Below are 19,604 nucleotides of genomic sequence, written 5' to 3'. Positions count from 1 at the left end.
CAAATAACTAGAACCTGGAAGCCTGGTCTAGGTGTGGCAAAGGAGGCGGAGTCTGATGGGGTGTGTAGCAGGCTGAGGCAGGACCCCGGGATCACGCTGGCCCAGTTGGCCATTAGGCTTCGTTGGGTTTGGGGACTGGTCTCCAGGGGGCCGGACGCCGCGTCCCGGTCGTCTCGATAGAGCTGGTCCGGAGGGGCCGGAGATGGGCGGGCGCCGGGTGGTCCTCCCCCAGCCGCGGTCGGGATGGAGCTGGTCCAGGAGGGGCGGGGCCCGGGGTGGGCGGGGCCTGGGCCTCCCGCGGCCACGCCGCTGTCGCGGGTGCATTCCTGACTCTCTGGCCCCGGGCGGAGGAGCGCCCCGGCTGAGTCTGCGGTCCCCGCTGGGCGCGGGTGTCGCGACTAGCCGGAGCCGGGAGCGGGGCGGAGGAGGGCCCAGGTGAGCTGGGACCCTGTGTCTGGAGCGGGACCACGGAGGCTCGAGGTGAGCGGGACCCCTTGCGGGCTCGGGCTGCGCTCCCCGCCGCCAGAGGGCGAGCGGCAGCGGGGCTCGCGGAGCTGCCCCCTCCTGGCACTGGGGACCTGGGCGTCCTCTGGGAAGGGGGGTGGAGGAGAGGGTAAATCAGTAACCCGCAGCGCACACAGGGCCTTTTGTCCCGCTCCGTCCAAAGAGCACCCTGGCCGTGGAGCTGGTTACTCATTGCCCACCGGGGCGGGGGCGGGGGCGGGGCGGCTGTCCCTGCAGCTCCCCCTCCGGACCTGCCGACTCGCACCTCCCCCCAGGGTGGCCGGGTAGGGGTGGAGAAAGAAGAGCGCGCTGGTCCCTCGGCTGCCAGGCCGTCTGCGTGCCCCGAGGAGAGATGAGGAAGCTGAGGATCCGAGAGGTGCAGTCTTTTGCCCAGGGCCCCCCTGCGCTCCTCCCTCCAGCCGGAGGAGAACCCAGGACTGTCTGATTGTGTGTCAGATCCTTCAGCCCCTGAGTAAGGCGGTGGGTTGGTCTGTCAGAGGCCACGTGTGATCCGACTAAGGGTTACAAGGTCCGAGCAGCCTGGGAATAGGAATAAAATCCCCAGGTCTCCCTGACCCTCTCCCAGCTCGAGGTGTAGACCCAGAGGGCGGCTTCCCCTGCAGCAGAGCAAGGTGAGGTGATTCTATGGAGGAGGGCCATGGAAACTGGGGGTGGGTGCAGGAACAGTGGCATCTAAGTCAGGTGGAGAGGAGAAATGGGGACACAGAGGTGTGTCTGTGCAAGAGAGAAGACATGCCCAGTTTTGAAAGCCAATGGCTTCAGTGCTGAAGATGCTGAAGGAGCCGACTATACAACCGAAGATACCCACAAGAGTAGGGAGGGAGGCCTAGAATGCTGGATGAACTATAGATTGGATCCTGCAGGACATGGGCAGCCATTAAGGGCTTAAAAGCTGGGGGATATGGGGTGGTGACATGGCAGATTCTTGTGATTTCTAAAGCCCTACAAGAGAGCAGAGCCTGGAGTGCCAAGGGAGACATTTGCAAAGGCCCAAGCCAGAGATGACTATGGTCTGCCCTGGGTCCAAGCAAGGGAGGTGGGATGGACTGAAAAAGGATTGAGGAGGCAGATGGACTGGAAGTGGAGGGAGGGGGGAAGGGGGATGGGAAGAGATGATGCCCCAGCTGCAGGGGCAACCCAGGGAAGGAGCAGGGTTGTTTGGTTTTTTGTTAAGATTTATTTATTTATTCATGAAAGACACAGAGAGAGAGAGAGACATAGGCAGAGGGCGAAGCAGGATGCTTGCAGAAAGCCCGATGCAGGACTCGATCCCAGATCCCGGGATCAGACCCTGAGCTGAAGGCAGTCGCTCAACCGCTGAGCCACCCAGCATCCCGGGAAGGAGCAGTTTGAAGGGGTAGATGACAGCTTTGGTCAGGACAGGTGAAGTGCTCCCTGCCTCAGAATCAGAGCTGGAAATGGGGCAGTGACTGAAGAGAAAGGGTGCAGTGGGCTTCCTGGGCAAGGTAGATTCAGAGACACCAGTGTCTCCTGACTGTTAATGAGTTCCAGGTAATAGCCAGTGGTCCCCTGGGACTACACTGGTCACCTCTTCCCCTGCCCCAGCTGAGGCTGTTTTGAGTGTTCCTTCTGGGGGATGGGGAGACATCTTTGGTGTCAGAAGAATAGGGTGGGTGTGATACCTGACAAGAACTGCACCAGAATTGGAGGTAATTGGCCAAAGGTAGACCTGGGGTGACAGTCATGGAGAGGGAAGGGAAGAACGTTCCAACATTCTGTGTTCCCAGCCCCTACATCTGGTCTCTTTTATCCTCAAAGCAGTCCTTTAAAGATAGCATCCAGAGGGGAACAGAAACTTGCAAGTTGGTAAGAGTCCGGATTTGAACTTGGCTTTGTCAGACATAGAGCCCGAGTCACCTCAAATGGAGTTGTGAGGACACAAAAAACAGATGCATTCCCAAGCATGCAATTCTGGTTCAGAACGAGGAAGAACTTCTCTTGCCATGGAATGTGCTGCTTTGTTAGTAGTGAGTGTGCTGTCACTGAAGGTATTCAAAGCTGGTCAGGAAAATGTCAGCAATGCTATAAGAAGTGTGGGTCAGATCAGATAACATCCAGATGCTAAAGTTTGGCCTCGTATTATATTTCTTTTTTTCCTTTTTTGGGGGGTGGAGTTCTTCAGCAATAAATTCATTTATTCAGCAAAAAATAAATTACGTGTGCTGAGAGTGAGCAGAAGATATGTCTCCTTTCTCTGCTTTCCTCCAAGGAAAGAATCCCCAAACTGCCCTTTCTGTGAACCTGTGCCAGCGTCTCAGCAGGACTGGAGGAGAGCAGGAAGCCCAGCCCTGCCCCCTGAAGAAGCTTTGGGCTCTGGCCACAGCTTTTAGTCTCTGCCTTGCTGCTGCGTGATGGGGGGGAGGGCGAGGCTTGGACAAGTCCTGGCCACTTCCTGTCTCAGTTTCTTCATCCACAAAATAGGAGAATGGCAATGCAAAATGTGCAGGTCTATCAGAAGTTCTTCTCCCTCCCTTTTAGGAAGGCAGTTGGTGGTAAGCCCAGCCTGGGTCCTTGTGATCAGCAGGAAGGACATGTGGCTGCTGTTGGCCCTGTTGGGGGTCCTGGTGAAGGTGTCTGGGGCTCCAGCTTTGTCCCTTGAAGCCTCTGAGGAAATAGAACTAGGTATGGCCTTTAAGGTGGGAGAGGGTGGGCTGGGTGGGCACATGGAGCTACTAGCTGAGCAAAGCTGGAAAGGATCCTGGCCCAGTCCCTGAGGAGGTGACAACAGGGCAGGGCCCAACCATTGAGACTCAGTGTCTGGCTCCCAGCAAGCGTCCACCTATCTCTATTCCACAAGAGAGGAATGGCCTTGCAGGGTGAAGGGTCCTGAGCTGGGCTGCAGAGCTGGTGGTGAGCCCCTGGCTGTGTGTGTGTGTGTGTGTGTGTGTGTTCTGTGCACTGGGTATATGGTTTGGGAGGCCTAGGAAGCATGTGTTGTATATGTACTGTGAGTGTGCTGTGCCCTGGAGGTGTGGCATGTGCCCTGTATGTAGCACCTATAGCATGTGTTTGTGTGTGTGTGTGTGTGTGAGGCAATGGCATGTCCAATCTAGCACTGTGTGTGTGATGTGCACCAGAGGCATGGCGATTGCCTTACGTATTGCATCTGTGTAGCATATAATTATGCGTGTATATTTGAGGAGCAGCAGGTGTCCAGCATGTGTCAAGGGGTACTTGTGCCCTGCCCATGCAGCATGTTCTCCATACACAGGGGGCTCACTCATCTGGGGCTTGTGGGGCTCACTGACCTCTGCCCTTGGCCCACAGAGCCCTGCCTGGCCCCCAGCCCAGAGCAGCAAGAACAGGAGCTGACCGTGGCCCTTGGGCAGCCTGTGCGGCTATGCTGTGGGCGAGCTGAACGTGGTGGCCACTGGTACAAGGAAGGCAGTCGCCTACCACCTGCTGGCCGGGTACGAGGCTGGAGGGGCCGCTTGGAGATCGCCAGCTTCCTACCGGAGGATGCTGGCTGCTACCTCTGCCTGGCACGAGGCTCCATGCTTGTCCTGCACAATGTTACCTTGGTTGTGGATGGTAAGGGGGGTCTAGCAGGGGTTAAAGGGTGCCTGGGGAGAGAAAACGTCCTCATCCTAGACCTCAGACATCTCTCTTTTTCCCTGACATAGACTCCTTGACCTCTAGCAATGGCAACGAGGACCCTAAGGCCCACAGGGTCTCCAGGAATGGGCACATTTACTCCCAGCAAGGTCAGTATGAGTCCTCAAGGACTCATATCCCTACCTCCCAGCTGGTCACTGAGAAGAGACCTGTGTGGAAGCAGGTGATCATCCCGGGGGCACTAAGTTCTCCTTTCTCCTCCCCTCCAGCACCCTACTGGACACACCCTCAGCGCATGGAGAAGAAACTTCATGCAGTGCCTGCCGGGAACACCGTCAAGTTCCGCTGTCCAGCTGCAGGCAACCCCATGCCCACCATCCGCTGGCTGAAGGATGGACAGGACTTCCATGGGGAGCATCGCATTGGAGGCATTCGGGTGAGTCTCCAGGTTCTAAGACCATCTGCTCCTCCATTATCACTCCCCGGTTGGTCTGCTCATACCTAGCAGTCACTCTTTCTCTAATGAGAAAGGCAGCTACAGGCTCTAGAAGGAACACTAGATACCAGACTGGGACGGCTCTGATTCAAGTCCCCACTCTGCCACCCTCCTGCAAATGACTTAATCTCTCAGGCTTAGCTTTCCTTGTAAACCAGAAAGGCTCACTGACTGGCAGGTATGGAGTTTTAGCAGCTAATTCTCATGATAAGACCCTGTCGGGTCAGTTCCAGGTTGTAGTGAGGAAGCTGATATTCAAGGAGGGCAAAACTTGGCTCAAGGTGATACAGCCAGGAAGAGGCCATATTAAAACTTGAAGACTTAAACCCAGGGTTCAGACATTTCTTGGAGTCTTTTCCTTTCTCCCAGGGTCTCTAGCCCTGGCCTGGCCTCCCTAGGGCCTTGAGAGCTTAAGAAGACCCTCGTGGGCAGGATCTAGCCTCTTCATGCGCTGGACCCCTGGGTGGGCAAAGGTGAACGGCCACTCATAGACGCTTCCCCTGCCCTCAGCTGCGCCACCAGCACTGGAGCCTGGTGATGGAAAGTGTGGTGCCCTCAGACCGTGGCACATACACTTGCCTCGTGGAGAACTCTATGGGCAGCATCCGCTACAGCTACCTACTGGATGTGCTGGGTGAGCGGATGGGCAGGCAAGGCGGTATGGGGGTGGGAGCCCTGACAGTGCCCTCAGGTAGGGCCCAGTCTGGCAGGCAATATGGACTAAGTCTTAGATGGCTCAAGCTGCCTCAAGTGTCCCACTGGGCCAGAGGGAAGCACAGAGGGTAACATTGGCCTGGACGATCAGAGGTCAGCTGAGAACAAAGTGGAGAAGACATCCAGGCAGAGGGCACAGGTGGAATAAAGGTCCTAGGTGTAACGAATACAATGCATTTGTGAAGAGGTGTATGCCTGGGATGTGGCATTTAAGAGGGGAGCTATGTTGTGGAGGGTTTTGAATGCTAGACAGTGAAGTTGTCCTTGACCCCAGAGGCATTGGGGAGCTATGGAAGGTTTCAGCAGGGTCAGCAGGGGACAGACAAGGTCTGAGCTACATATCAGGAAGTTCCCTCCCTTGAGCTGGGGCTGGAGGCAGGTGGCCAGGGTGCTTCTGTGGGTGCCACTGGTCAGGGTTGACCACCTGGCCCGGCCCCCAGAGCGGTCCCCGCACCGGCCCATCCTGCAGGCGGGGCTCCCAGCCAACACCACAGCCGTGGCGGGCAGCGACGTAGAGCTGCTGTGCAAGGTGTACAGCGACGCCCAGCCCCACATCCAGTGGCTGAAGCACATCGTCATCAATGGTAGCAGTTTTGGCGCCGACGGCTTCCCCTACGTGCAAGTCCTCAAGGTCCAGCCCCCAGCGGCACCCAAACCCTACCGTTCTCCCATGGGGTGGGGGTGGGGGTGAGGCACTTGTCCCTAGCTTCCTTCCTGGCCACAGTGTGGCCCGTGTCCCCATGGTGACCCCTGAGTGTGTCCCCCATCCCCAGACAGCAGACATCAATAGCTCAGAGGTGGAGGTCCTATACCTTCGGAACGTGTCAGCTGAGGATGCAGGCGAATACACCTGCCTGGCAGGCAACTCCATTGGCCTCTCCTACCAGTCAGCCTGGCTCACAGTGCTGCCAGGTGAGCACTTGAGAGGCCAGGGGTGGCCACAGCAACTCTGCTGTGAGCCAACGGTGGGCTGTGTCCCTTGGCCGGTGGGGCTTGGGACATGGTATGTAGACTTATGTGTTTGATTGCTCACGTAGTGGTTCTTCTGTGCACATCCCTGTGTGACTGCCATGTGACCCGCTGGGTTATGGGTGTGCTTTCTTGGTGACTGTCCCAGTGTGTTGGGAGTTGTGAGGCCTGAGTTAGAGTATTCAGAGCTGGCCGTCTAACCACTGACCAGTTTTCTGTCTATATGTGTGTCTGTGTGTGGGCAGAGGAGGACCTCACATGGACAGCAGCAGCATCCGAGGCCAGGTACACGGACATCATTCTGTACGTGTCAGGCTCTCTGGCTTTGGTTGTCCTCCTGCTACTAGCTGGGTTGTATCGAGGGCAGGTACTCATCAGCCGGCAGCCCAGGCAGCCCGCCACCGTGCAGAAGTTGTCCCGCTTCCCTCTAGCCCGACAGGTACCATGCTGTTCCCCACCCCCTGCCGTGATCCTGTAGTGAAGCTCTTGGCCTGCCTTCCTAACCCAGTTCGGCTCCAGCAGGCTGACCAAGTCACCCACCTTACAGTTCTCCCTGGAATCGGGTTCTTCGGCCAAATCGAGCTCATCCTTGGTGCGGGGTGTCCGTCTCTCCTCCAGTGGCCCTCCCTTGCTCTCTGGCCTTGTGAGTCTAGACCTACCTCTCGACCCACTGTGGGAGTTCCCCCGGGACAGGTATGCTGCATGGAGGGAGGATCGGGATGCAGGCTCCAGGCAGGAATGATGTTCATATGGCTGAGGCCTCGGCTTTCTTATTTCCAGGCTGGTGCTCGGAAAGCCACTGGGGGAGGGCTGCTTTGGGCAGGTAGTACGTGCAGAGGCCTTTGGCATGGACCCCACCCAGCCTGACCAAGCCAGCACTGTGGCTGTCAAGATGCTCAAGGGTGAGTGGTGACCCCGGGGGAAATGCTGTGGCCTTGGGACTAACAAAAGAGGCTCATGGTGCGACTATGAACACTGGTGGCCAGAAGGGCTACAGGACCCCGCCCTTGAGCCTAGGGCCCAACTCTGCTACCAATCCTGGCAAGCCATTTCATTTTTTTTTTAAGATTTTATTTATTTATTCATGAGAGACACAGAGAGGGAGAGAGAGCAGCAGAGACACAGGCAGAGGGAGAAGCAGGCTCTATGCAGGAGCCTGACGTGGGACTCGATCCCAGGTCTCCAGGATCACGCCCTGGGCTGAAGGCAGCGCTAAACTGCTGAGACACCTGGGCTGCCCTGGCAAGCCATTTCAGAGCCTATTTCTTCATGGGTCACCTGGGGGTAAATAGTAGTCCCTACCTCCAGGCCTCAGGAATGACTTATACCAGGTACTTTACACGAACCTCAGGAATGATGATGACTACAAGGATTTGGGGTGATTAGGGTCAGACCATCTTAGCCCTGGCCCCATGTCAGCCTTGGTCTTGTAGGCTTCCATCTCATTCCCCCCAATCCTCTCAAGTCACACCTTCAGCCTCCCCAGCTGGGCCCCTTCCCAGATCTGTTTCTCTGTGTCCTCCACTCTAGAACAGCCCAAGCACCAGCCCCAAAGTGCATAGGACACACCTGGACCTACCATCGGGGCCTCTCACTGGTGTCCCTCCTCTACAAAACCACTGTTCTCCTCACCCACCCCCTCCTCTCTGCACAGCTGGGGCCACCTGGTACTTTCTGGGAGGGAGGGATTGAGAAATGTGCATTGGGAGGTCTGGCAGGGAGGGGTATGTCATTGGCCGGGGGCCACAGGTCAGCCCCCGGTCCTCAGCCTTCTCAAGAAAATCTGGAGCAGCTTCTTCCCAGCCTCCCCTGGCTGCACCCCACTCTTGAATTCTCAGGCCAGATGGACACCAGGCCTCAGGGCGCCAGCCTGCTTCCCACCCCCAGGAGCTCTCACCCCATTCAGGAACTGACGCCAAATCTCCAAAGAGAGCTTCTTCCTCCTCTCTCCTGTCTGCCTCACAGATAGGCCTGCCTCCTGTACATCCCTGGTCTTATTGCTTCCTTGCAACTGCTGTGAGAGGCAAGGCATGATCCTTTGTCCCATTTTATACAAGAGGATCCCAAGGTTCAGAGAAGTTAGATGACTTTTTATTCCTTATTATTTTTTAAATATTTTATTTATTTATTCATGAGAGACACAGAGAGAAAGAGAGAGAGAGGCAGAGACACAGGCGGAGGGAGAAGCAGGCTCCATGCAGGGAGCCCAATGCGGGACTGGATCCTGGATTCCGGGACCATGCCCTGGGCCCAAGGCAGACGCTCAACCTCTGAGCCACCCGGGCGTCCCAGTCAGACAACTTTTTAAATGCCAGAGCCAAGTGGGAATTCAGGTCCAGACCTTTCTGACTCCGGGCCCGGCACTCCATGTCCTGTCCCCGACCCTGCAGCTCCCCCATGTCCATCACCCTGGCTGTCACCCCTGCAGACAATGCCTCCGACAAGGACCTGGCAGACCTGGTCTCTGAGATGGAGGTGATGAAGCTGATCGGCCGACATAAGAACATTATCAATCTGCTGGGTGTCTGTACTCAGGAAGGTGGGTTGGAACAGGGCTGAGGGCAGGGTGGCGGGATGTGGGGCCACAGGCTCAGCAGCTTCCCTGTCCCTCTGACCTCTACAGGACCCCTGTATGTGATTGTGGAGTGTGCCGCCAAGGGAAACCTTCGGGAGTTCCTGCGGGCCCGGCGTCCCCCTGGCCCCGACCTCAGCCCTGATGGGCTGAGGAGCAGTGAGGGGCCACTCTCCTTCCCCGCCCTGGTTTCCTGTGCCTACCAGGTGGCCCGAGGCATGCAGTATCTGGAGTCGAGGAAGGTATAGGCAGTGGGCAGCATTCTGGACCATTCTGACTGCTCCATCTATACACTTCCCTGCCCATGCCACTGAATGTCCCCGTCTTCTCCCTCTCTGCCCCTTTCCTGTCTACATGCCTCCAGCCCCTTCTATACGTCCCATCTGTACACTGCACGTCTGCATTCCTTGCTCTCAGTCCCTAACTCATAGGGCCAGGGAAGAGGCCATGGAAGGGAGGGGGTGTGGGCACTAAAGTCAGCCTCAGTTTCCCCTCTCTGAATCTGACTTCTTCATCTGTAAAATGAGTGAAGGATGCCTACTCCCAGGGTTACTGTGAAATACAGTGTGTCCATCATCCAGCCATGAGTCCTGATAAACCTAAGTCCCCTGCCCTGCCCCCAGTGCATCCACCGGGACCTGGCTGCCCGGAACGTACTGGTGACAGAGGACAATGTGATGAAGATTGCTGACTTTGGGCTGGCCCGTGGCGTCCACCACATTGACTACTACAAGAAAACCAGCAACGTGAGGGAGGCAGGGCAGGGTTGGCAAGGGGGGTGTGGAGGGTACCAGGACCTGTGGAACTCCACATCAGTGTCCCTACCTCTCCCATTCAGGGCCGCCTGCCTGTCAAGTGGATGGCACCCGAAGCCTTATTTGACCGAGTCTACACACACCAGAGTGACGTGTGAGTCCTGGAGGTTGAGGGTCTGGAATATCTGCCAGCAATCATTGTCCTACCCCACAAAGAAGGCAAAGCAATCACCCAAGGTCACACAACCCTAGGTCCAGAGTGGGACCAGACTTCAATCCCTACACTCTGTGGTGGATCATGCCTGCAAGCTCCCCCATCCTGGCCCCCGGAGTAGGAAGCAAAGCTGAACTTGGGTGCCCTGCTGAGCCCTGCCTGGTCCTGCCTCTAGGTGGTCGTTTGGGATCTTGCTGTGGGAGATCTTCACCCTTGGGGGCTCCCCGTACCCCGGCATCCCTGTGGAGGAGCTGTTCTCACTGCTGCGGGAGGGGCATCGGATGGACCGGCCCCCCAACTGCCCCCCAGAGCTGTGAGGCCTCACCCTCCTCTCCTCCACTATACACTCCTTAGCCTCTGCTCTGATCTTGTCTTTCGGGCCCAGCCTCCTCTTTCTATGTTACCATGTCCTCCTTAGCCGCTGAATGGCCCTACCTGCCCTCCTCAAACCCTGCCCCTATATCTGACCCTCCACCCCTTCTACCAGGTATGGGCTAATGCGGGAGTGCTGGCATGCAGCACCCTCTCAGAGGCCAACTTTCAAGCAGCTGGTAGAGGCACTGGACAAGGTCCTGCTGGCCGTCTCCGAGGAGGTACTGCTCCCCTCTTGCCCATGACCTCCCTCTGGCCCTCATCCCAGCTGCCTACTAGGACTGACCAGCACTGTTCCCCGTAGTACCTAGACCTCCGCCTGACCTTCGGACCCTACTCCCCGGCCGGTGGGGATGCCAGCAGCACCTGCTCCTCCAACGACTCTGTCTTCTGCCATGACCTCCTGCCACTGGGGCCCAGCTCCTTCTCCTTCCCTGGGGCACAGACATGAACAGGGGCACAAGGTGGTATAGGCAGGCAGGCCAACAGCCTTTGGCCTCCTGGCTTAGCTACAACCTGGCAGTGCTCAACTTTGGTGGCCTTGGGCCCCAACTTCAGGATACTATCCCAGATCCCTAGTTCTGCTTTGGGGAGGTCCATCCTTGTTCCTAGGGCCCCTAGTTGAGGCTTGCTACTCTGGCCTCAGATTCCCAAACCAGACTTCCAACCCAGCCTTAAGGCCCTGCCTGCCCTTGCCTTCAGAACCATGGCCTATTAGGATTCTGCCTGGCCTCCTGGGCCTTAGCACTCAGTCCTTGAGCCAGGGGTTTGGCCAGCCAGACCTAGCTGTAGAGCTGTCCTAAACCTCCTTGCTTCCTTGCACCAAGAGAGGTCTTGGGCCTCTGAACCCCATTTCCCCCAGAGCTTCCCTGCCTCCCCTTTCCTGCTTGTCCCAGCATCTTGGTGGAAAGAGCATTGGCTCCTGTGTTCCTAGCTGAGCAGCTGGAAGCCTGCCTAAAAAACACAGAAGCAAATGGCCTTTTATAAATTATTTTTTGAAATAAACCTCTGTGTTCCTGGTGTCTTCCCTGCAGTGAATGGAGGGGAAACAGGATGGAGGGATCCCCAAGCTGGGAGTTTTACCTGAATGACACAAACTGAGGGCTCTGTGCCAGGCCTTGGGCTTGTGTCCTCCTACAGCTACTCCAGGGTGCACCCCGGAACCTGTGTGCACCTCTGTCTTGGTCTGTCTTACCAGCACCGTCTTGTGTATGTGATAGTCTGAATGAGTGCTGATGGCAGAGGAGTCCACATGGCACCATCCATGGGGTGGAACTCTCGTACTCCCCATTTGTGTGTGTGTGTGCCTGCCCTGGGACTGTCCCCAGGGTGCTGGCAGCACCCCACCCCCATCTGCTCAGCATTAACCAAGCCGACCGTTAACACAGCGTGAAAGCCTGCAACCCAGCTTCAAGGCTGCTGCCCGCTCCCACGCTCTGCTGCTCAGACTGGGGGCTTGTGGGGGCTGTGCCTGCCACTGCCACCACCCCCGCCCCCCGCCAGTCTCCCGGGCAGCAGCTGGTTGCCGCCCAGCTAGTCTGCAGCTGTCCCTGCCTGCCTGGTCTTCCCCTGGAGAGGCTGTCATGGCCTGTTCTCAAACACCCTCTGTGGGGAACACGGAGATCAGCTTCCCAGGACTCTGAGCCTGGAATCTTCCCCGGGGGCCAGCCAGGCAGTTACTGCTGCTCTGTGGCCCTTGAACCATGGGGTTGGAGGTACCTAACCCAGTGCCTGGTGCTCCCTCCTGCCCTGTCCTCTCCTGGGATAGGACAGACCCTTGGTGGAGGCCACCTGAATTGCTCCATAGCCTCCCTGGGGTGGCAGCTGAAAATATATACAGGGTCAGAAGGGCCTGGATATAAGAATCAGAGGCTGGGGGATCTCTGGGTGGCGCAGCGGTTTGGCGCCTGCCTTTGGCCCAGGGTGCGATCCTGGAGGCCCAGGATCGAATCCCACATCGGGCTCCCGGTGCATGGAGCCTGCTTCTCCCTCTGCCTGTGTCTCTGCCTCTCTCTCTCTCTCTCTGTGATTATCATAAATAAATAAATTTAAAAAAAAATCAGAGGCTGGGCTCATGGTCACACTTCTCTTCCTGCTCTGGGTTTCATCATACCCCCAACCTATGCACTGCCTTTCTGACTGAGCCCCACCTCCAAGCCTCATCTCCCCCTGGAGATCACTGTGCTCAGCCCAGTCAGTCACAAGATGGGCAGGTCTCTAAGAACCCACCTGCAGGAGGAAAGGGTGGGGAGGCTAGAGTAGTGTGTAAAGACAGGGGATGAGAATGAGAACTCTCATTTTTCCACTTTCCCATTGTGAGTCCACTGCTGAGCCAGACTCAGCCACCCAGCACTGCCCCTCACCACAGCCTCACCAGACAAAGATCAATCTTCCCAACTGAATGATAGAGAAACAGAATGTGACCCGCCCAAGGTCACAAGGATGGGGGACTAAGGAAGGAGCTGAGCTGGCTCCCCCACCCCAAGTCCAGGTTCCCTGCAGCTCCTGTGCACATAAGAGACCAGAGTTAGGTCACTCGGAGTGACAGGGGCAGATGGTGCCTGGTAGGTCATGGGGCTGGGAGGGGCTCGGTTACCCCCCCTGTAGCCCCTCCCTGCCAGCATCCCTGGCAGGCACACACTTGCCACATTCCTGATGTCCCAAGTCAGAAGGAGACAGATGCTGCTAATTCCCCCATGCAAGCTTTCCTGCTCCATCTCCCCTCCCCCGAGCCTCTAGATCAGTATGGCAGCATCTGGAGCCTGGTCCCCTAAGTCTTCCAGAGCTCTGAGTGGCTTCCTAGCCAGTGATACTGGTCTTGGGAGCTTGCAGAAAAAGCACTGGGTCACCTCCAGACTCTGCCACTTGCTGGGTGTGTGTCTGTTAGGGCTCTGGCGAGAGCAACCGATAGATTGACAGAAAGTCCCAGCCAGGGAGCAGGAGGCTGCTGGGAGGGAATGGACACCTGGGAGGGAAAGTCCGGTTGTCCATAGTGTGTGTAGCAGGGCAGGGGGTGAGGGGCAAAGGGGGGGTATGACCAAAGTTCCCCTCTCCGTGCCTAAAACACAGGAAGGGTGACATGTCTCAGAGAACGGTTTTAAGTGTTCAGTCAACAATGGCTGTTGTTGCTCAGGGATTAGGAGGGAATGGCCCCCAGAGCCAGCTTGCCATGATCCCATTCCCTCCTTGTGGCAGCCCTTCCTGGAAGGCATTTATGTTCCTGTTGCCCAGATGAGGACACCGAGGCTCAGAATAAGGAAGTGACTGGCCCAAGGTTACATGGGGGCAAGTGGGAGAGTCAGTGCTCTGGGCCAGGTGCTCTGAGAGCAGAACTCATTCCCACAGCCCTGAGGCCCACTGGTCTGAGAACTAGGAAAGCATTTGGGTTTGCATGAAGTAGGAGATATCTGCTAATGGAATGTCCATGCACACAGGTGGATGTGCCGGGCCTGGCTCTTTGAACTCCAGCCCTATGGCTTTCAGCCCTACCACCTCACATGGGCTGCTCCCCCATGGGAACACACTTCTTGGGGCACACTCTTCCCCACTCTCACCTAGCCAAACCTTACTTGTCCTGTAGATCTCACTCAAACTTCATTTTTATTTTATTTTTTAAATATTTATTATTCATGAGAGACACAGAGAGAGAGACAGAGACACAGGCAGAGGGAGAAGCAGGCTCCATGCAGGGAGCCTGACATGGGACTTGATCCCCAATCCCGGGATCATGCCCTGAGCCAAAGGCAGACGCTAAACCACTGAGCCACCCAGGCGTCCCTCAAACCTCATTTTTGGGGGCAGCCCAGGTGGCTCAGCGGTTTAGCGCCACCTTCAGCCCAGGGCACAATCCTGAGACCTGGGATCGAGTCCCGCATCGGGATCCCGGCATGGACCCTGCTTCTCCCTCTGCCTGTGTCTCTGTCTCTCTCTCTCTATGTGTGTGTCTCTCGTGAATAAATAAGTAAAATATTTAAATTAAAAAAAAACAACTCATTTTTTTGAGAGGCCTCCTGGGTTGCCCTTTCCAGCCTGGGCCCCTCTTCCTGCTGAGCTCCCCTGTTCAGAGGCTAAAGAAGAGAGGCTATCAATATTCTCCTTCCCCAAAACTGAACACCAGAAACAAGCACTGCGTTGCTAGTTTTTTAATCAGTAGTTCTGAAACCTTACCATATTATCAGAATCACCTGGAGGGCTTGGATTGCTGGGCTCCACCTCAGAAGTTTATATTTTTTAGTAGGTTTGAGGTGGAGCCTGGAAATTTGTTTTTCTTTTCTTTTTTTTTTTTTTGAAATTTGCATTTCTTTTTTTTTTTTTTTAATTTATTTATGATAGTCACAGAGAGAGAGAGGCAGAGACACAGGCAGAGGGAGAAGCAGGCTCCATGCACCAGGAGCCCGACGTGGGATTCGATCCCGGGTCTCCAGGATCGCGCCCTGGGCCGAAGGCAGGCGCCAAACCGCTGTGCCACCCAGGGATCCCGAAATTTGCATTTCTAACAAGTTCTCAGGGGTTGCAGATGCTGCTGGTCCGAGGCAGCACACTTGGGAAACCACGGCTTTATTTTTTATTATTTATGTAGTTTTTTTTCTTTTCTAAGATTTTATTTATTTATTTGAGAGAGAGAGAGCACGAAAGCACATGCGTTTGTATGAGTGGGAGGAGGGGCAGAGAGGAAGGGAGAGGGACAGAATCAAGTAGATGCTGCGCTGAGCATGGAGCCCATGCAGGGCTGGATCTCATGACCCTGAGATCACAACCTGAGCCAAAACCAGGATTTGGATGATCAACCGACTAAGTCACCAAGGCACCCCTATTTTACCTTTTTTTTTTTGGTAGGCCCCATGCCCAGTTGAACTCACAATTCTGAGATCAAGAGTTGGTCGTTTAATCAAGTGAGCCACCCAGGCTCCCCTATTTATTTATTTATTTATTTATTTATTTATTTATTTATTTGAAGATTTTTATTTCTTTTCTTTTTAAGATTTTATTTATTTACTCATGAGAGACACAGAGAGAGAGAGAGAGAGGCAGAGACACAGGCAGAGGGAAAAGCAGGCTCCATGCAGGGAGCCCGACATGGGACTCGATCCTGGGTCTCCATGATCAGGCCCTGGACTGAAGGTGGCGCCAAACCGCTGAGCCACCGGGGCTGCCCTATTTCTTTAAGTAATATCTACACCCAACATGGGGCTCAAATTCACAATCCCGAGATCAAGAGTTGCATGTTCTACCAACTAAGCCAGCCAGACACTCCTGGAAAACACGGTTTAAAAGAGGCACTCACAGTTTAAATGAAAACACCAATGGCACAAAAGATTTGCAGTAAAAAAGCAACCCCTTGTACCCACTGTCTCTGCTCCCCAGGGTAAACTGCTCCCATTCTTCTGTGTCCTCTTGCATACTCCCCTCTCTTTCTCCTTATATAGCTCTTGATCCAATTTATCAGTTACTGTCCCTTCTCCTGAAATCCAGGGCCTCTCCCAGAAGAACTAAGGCACAGTGTAGGGCTGAAGGAAAGTAAAGAGACCCATTCCCAGGTACAGACACACTCAGGTGTGCACCCTGGGCCTGCCACGCCCGCCCCTTCCCACACTCAGGCTCCCTGACCACAAGTCTCTCCTCCCACCCCTCCACCTGCTGTAGGATTTAGCCTAATCCCAGAGTCTGCGTTCATTTGGCAGCTGCAGCTCTCTCTGAGGAGGCGCGAGGGCCTGCCTCTGGAGGAAATCTCCTTGTATTCTCTTGCTATGGAAATCTGACCTTTGTCGGCACCTGGGCCCCACGGCTGGGGCCTGTCCCCAAGCAGTGGCTGAGGAGGGGGCGTGAAATTGCCAACAGCTGAACACACCCAGCCTTTCCCCACATGCTTTCCAGCCCTCTGGCTGCTCACATTCCAGAGCGCCGGCTCCTTCCGCACTCCTCCCCCAGTGCCAGGCTCCTGTTCTTATGCGTTTTATGCTGGTACTTGGGGCCCAGCCCGACATGGCCCTACTAACCTCACCAACTGGCCCTGCACCTTATGGCTGTGGGCTCCTCGCAACTCTCGAACCTCCAGGTTACCCCTGTACCTATCAGGACTCAGCTCAGTTATAGCTTCCTCCGGAAAGACCACGTTGACCTCGCAGCACAACCGAGGCATCCTGCCTCTGTGTATGACTACTATGATCCATTTCTATCCCTTTCTGTTCCACTCAGGGCAGGGGCCTCTCAGGCTCCACCTCTGGGAACTCAGGCCCAGCCCAGAGAAGGCCACTGTAAGGCTTGTCAAATAATGAAATGATTTGGTAAGGGTGACCATGTGGTTCCCAGCCAGACAGGTGCTTTCCTTCAACAACTGAAGCCCAGGGGAGGTGGGTTGGCAGGTAGGGCTGGGACAGTTGAGATCCATATCGGAAGCACAGCTCTAGAATCTTTAAAACAAAACAGAAAAAAATAAAAAATAAAAATAAATAAAAATAAATAAAAAAATAAAATAAAATAAAACAAAACGGCTCTCAGATCCCAGAGGACCAAGATTATTATTATTGCTGGGGGACCCACTGCATATGCTGAGGAGAGCTTCACCAACACAACTGAGCTTTTGCCCCTCTGGGTGTGGGCCCCTTCAAAGCAACACCTGAAGGCAGGTTAAAAATAAATGATGGAGGTGCGCCTGGGTGGCTTAGTTAAGCATCTGCCTTCAGCTCAGGTCATGATCCTGGAGCCCTGGGACGGAGGCCCGCATTGGGCTCCCTGCTCAGCGGGGAGTCTGCTTCTCCCTCCCCTCAGCTCAGCTCTCTCTCTCAAATAAATAAATAAATAATTTAAAATAAACAAATAAATAATGCACACCATGGAATTCTCTAGAGCAGCACTGCCTGACAACTTTCTGCAATGATAGAAGTGTTCTGGATCTGTGCTGTCCAAGACAGTAGCCACTAGCCAAGTGTGTCTCCTGTAACTGAGGAACTGATTATTTTATGTCAGTTCATTTATTAATAAATTTTTTAGGATTTATCCTTTTTTTTAGATAAATTTTATTTATTTATTCATGAGAGACACAGAGAGAGAGAGGCAGAGACACAGGCAGAGGGAGAAGCAGGCTCCATGCAGGGAGCCTGAGTGGGACTCGATCCCGGGTCTCCAGGATCATGCCCTGGGCTGAAGGCGGCACTAAACCACTGAGCCACCTGGGCCGCCCTATCCTTTTTTTTTTAAAGATTCTATCTATCCATGAGAGATACCGAGAGAGGAGAGACACATACAAGGCAGAGGGAGAAGCAGGCTCCCTGTGGGGGGCTTGATGTCGGACTTGATCCCAGGACCCCAGGATCACGACCCAAGCTAAAGGCAAACGCTCAACCAGAGTCACCCAGGTGCCCCAGATTTATCCATTTTGAGAGAGAGAAAGAAAGAGAGACACATGCCCTGAGTGGCTCAGCAGTTAAGCATCTGCCTTTGGCCCAGGGCGTGATCCTGGGGTCCGAGGATCAAGTCCCCCATCAGGTTCCCTGCATGGAGTCTGCTTCTCCCTCTGCCTATGTCTCTACCTCTCTCTTTGTCTCTCATGAGTAAATAAAATCTTTTAAAAAAGAAAAAAAAAGAGGGACGCCTGGGTGGCTCAGTGGTTGAGTGCCTGCCTTCGGCCCAGGGCATGATCCTGGAGACCCAGGATTTAATTTAATTTAATTTAATTTAAAGAGCTGTGTATTGGCAGGACAGCTCTAGAGACTTCACAAAGGCACTACTCTTCAGCGCACAGATGGAAGTTCTCCCCAACTTATACTGCTGAGAAGAAAATCTGAGGTACAAGCAGTGTGCATAGTGTGTTCACATCCATGTGAAATATGTGCCTGAGATTGTAGGGATGCATTTGCTTGGGAACAGTGGGCAAGTGGTCACAATGGTTGCTTCCGGGGAGGGGAACTAGATAGCTGAGGTAGAGGTAGGGAGAGACCTTTGTTTCTTTTTATTTTTGTACCTGGTACGTGCATTACTTATTTGCAAAAATTAAAAATAGAAAACTTTTCTTTAAAAAGTAAAGAAAAAGGGTGCCTGCATGACTCAATAGGTTAAGTGTCTGCCTTCAGCTTGGGTCATGATTCCAGGGTCCTGGGATTGAGCCCTGCATTGGGCTCCCCACTTGACAGGGGGCCTGCTTCTCCCTCTCTCTGTCTGCTGCTTCCCCTGCTTGTGTGCGCTCGCTCTCTCTCTCTCTCTCTCTCTCTCTGTCAAATAAATAAAATCTTTAAAAAAAAAAAAAAAAAACTAAAGAAAAAATACCAGAGAAGAAAAGTATCCCCTCTGTGCACAAACCAGCTTTCAAGGCTGCTTGGCCCAAACCTCAGGCTGCCCCAGAGCCAGTTTCAGAGTGTCTAGGGCCCAGTACTCTCCTAACCAGCCACACTGTCCTCCTGCCTACTTTGCATACCAGCCCAGGCTAGATCCAAGGCCCGCTAGACACAGATCGAACTGACCCCTGCCCATTCCCCAAGTCCCTTGAAAAGTTTTACAGAATCTGCATTGGGTTACCCCTCCTCTTGCCCCAGTGACCATCTTTCTCTTTTTGCATCACCCCAAGTTCACATCAACCTCAGGGCCCTTGCAGTTGCAGGTCTATAGCTAGAACGCTAGTCTAGCTGGTTCTTCTGGCTAGCTCTCAGAACGAAGGTCACATCTTAAGAGTGGCCTCTCCTGACGACACTGGCTAAGGTCCTCTCTCTCTCTTAGTCCATATTTTAGCTCTTTGTTTGTTTTCTTATGTAATTATCTCATTTGTTCATTCTTTAGTGGCTACTACCTCATTAGAAAGTGAGCTCTGGGGATCCCTGGGTGGCGCAGCGGTTTGGCGCCTGCCTTTGGCCCAGGGCACCATCCTGGAGACTCAGGATCGAATCCCACGTCAGGCTCCCGGTGCATGGAGCCTGCTTCTCCCTCTGCCTGTGTCTCTGCCTCTCTCTCTCTCTCACTGTGTGCCTATCATAAATAAAAAAAAAAAAGAAAAGAAAAGAAAGAAAAAGAAAGAAAGAAAGAAAGAAAGAAAGAAAGAAAGAAAGAAAGAAAGTGAGCTCTGAGAAGTTAGGAGGATATCTTATCCAGAGTTGTATCTCAAATGTCTACAATGGGGTGTTTATGTAGTAAGTGCTCCATAGATGTTCGTAGAATGAGTACTTGTTGAATGAATTTCCCAAATTGAAAATTCAAATCCCAGACTGACAAGCTGATCTCAAAGAGGCCTCCCAAGTGCTTTGGGAGCTGAGATAATGCCCCTGCAATGTACACATAGCCTCCTGAGGGGACCACAGTGATGAGTCCCACAGTGTCTACAAAGGGATGCCCAACCCATCCTCTGACCTGGAGCCCAGTCCTGATGTGGAGCTGGAAACCCAGGTAGGCTTCAGGACTGTCACTGCCCTTAAAGGACAGGTTTGA

The 19,604-nt window shown here is 54.3% G+C and overlaps 1 protein-coding gene across 3 annotated transcripts; it reads left to right on the top strand.

Annotated features, from left to right (window-relative positions):
* The first annotated feature begins 271 nt into the window (after positions 1-271).
* Positions 272-11,198, top strand: FGFR4 (fibroblast growth factor receptor 4). Of its 3 annotated transcripts, XM_072756530.1 has the most exons (19): positions 289-480; positions 780-880; positions 3,025-3,168; positions 3,814-4,077; positions 4,170-4,250; positions 4,371-4,537; positions 5,108-5,231; positions 5,752-5,942; positions 6,085-6,223; positions 6,526-6,719; positions 6,828-6,973; positions 7,061-7,182; positions 8,709-8,819; positions 8,904-9,094; positions 9,476-9,598; positions 9,691-9,761; positions 9,997-10,134; positions 10,309-10,414; positions 10,498-11,198. In XM_072756530.1, exons 3-19 carry the CDS (start codon positions 3,078-3,080, stop codon positions 10,642-10,644), a joined length of 2,406 nt encoding a protein of 801 aa, XP_072612631.1. In that variant the 5' UTR covers positions 289-480; positions 780-880; positions 3,025-3,077; the 3' UTR covers positions 10,645-11,198. The 3 variants fall into 3 exon arrangements, with proteins under 3 accessions (XP_025862269.1, XP_072612631.1, XP_025862272.1); XM_026006484.2 differs by lacking the exon at positions 780-880 and having other exon boundaries at positions 272-480; XM_026006487.2 differs by lacking the exon at positions 289-480 and having other exon boundaries at positions 780-1,136.
* The last annotated feature ends 8,406 nt before the right edge of the window (positions 11,199-19,604 follow it).

The sequence above is a fragment of the Vulpes vulpes genome, chromosome 4 (assembly GCF_048418805.1).
Source record: "Vulpes vulpes isolate BD-2025 chromosome 4, VulVul3, whole genome shotgun sequence".
NCBI classification, from domain to species: Eukaryota; Metazoa; Chordata; class Mammalia; order Carnivora; family Canidae; genus Vulpes; species Vulpes vulpes.
This window is presented reverse-complemented; position numbering and strand designations above follow the sequence as displayed.

What these genes read in the sequence shown, in the direction of transcription:
- FGFR4 (XM_026006484.2), top strand. Translation starts at nt 3,078, where the DNA reads ATGTGGCTGCTGTTGGCCCTGTTGGGGGTCCTGGTGAAGGTGTCTGGG. An exon ending in ATCGCATTGGAGGCATTCGG is followed by an intron (nt 4,538 to 5,107) that starts GTGAGTCTCCAG and finishes CCCTGCCCTCAG; the next exon opens with CTGCGCCACCAGCACTGGAG. An exon ending in GGCTGTCAAGATGCTCAAGG is followed by an intron (nt 7,183 to 8,708) that starts GTGAGTGGTGAC and finishes TCACCCCTGCAG; the next exon opens with ACAATGCCTCCGACAAGGAC.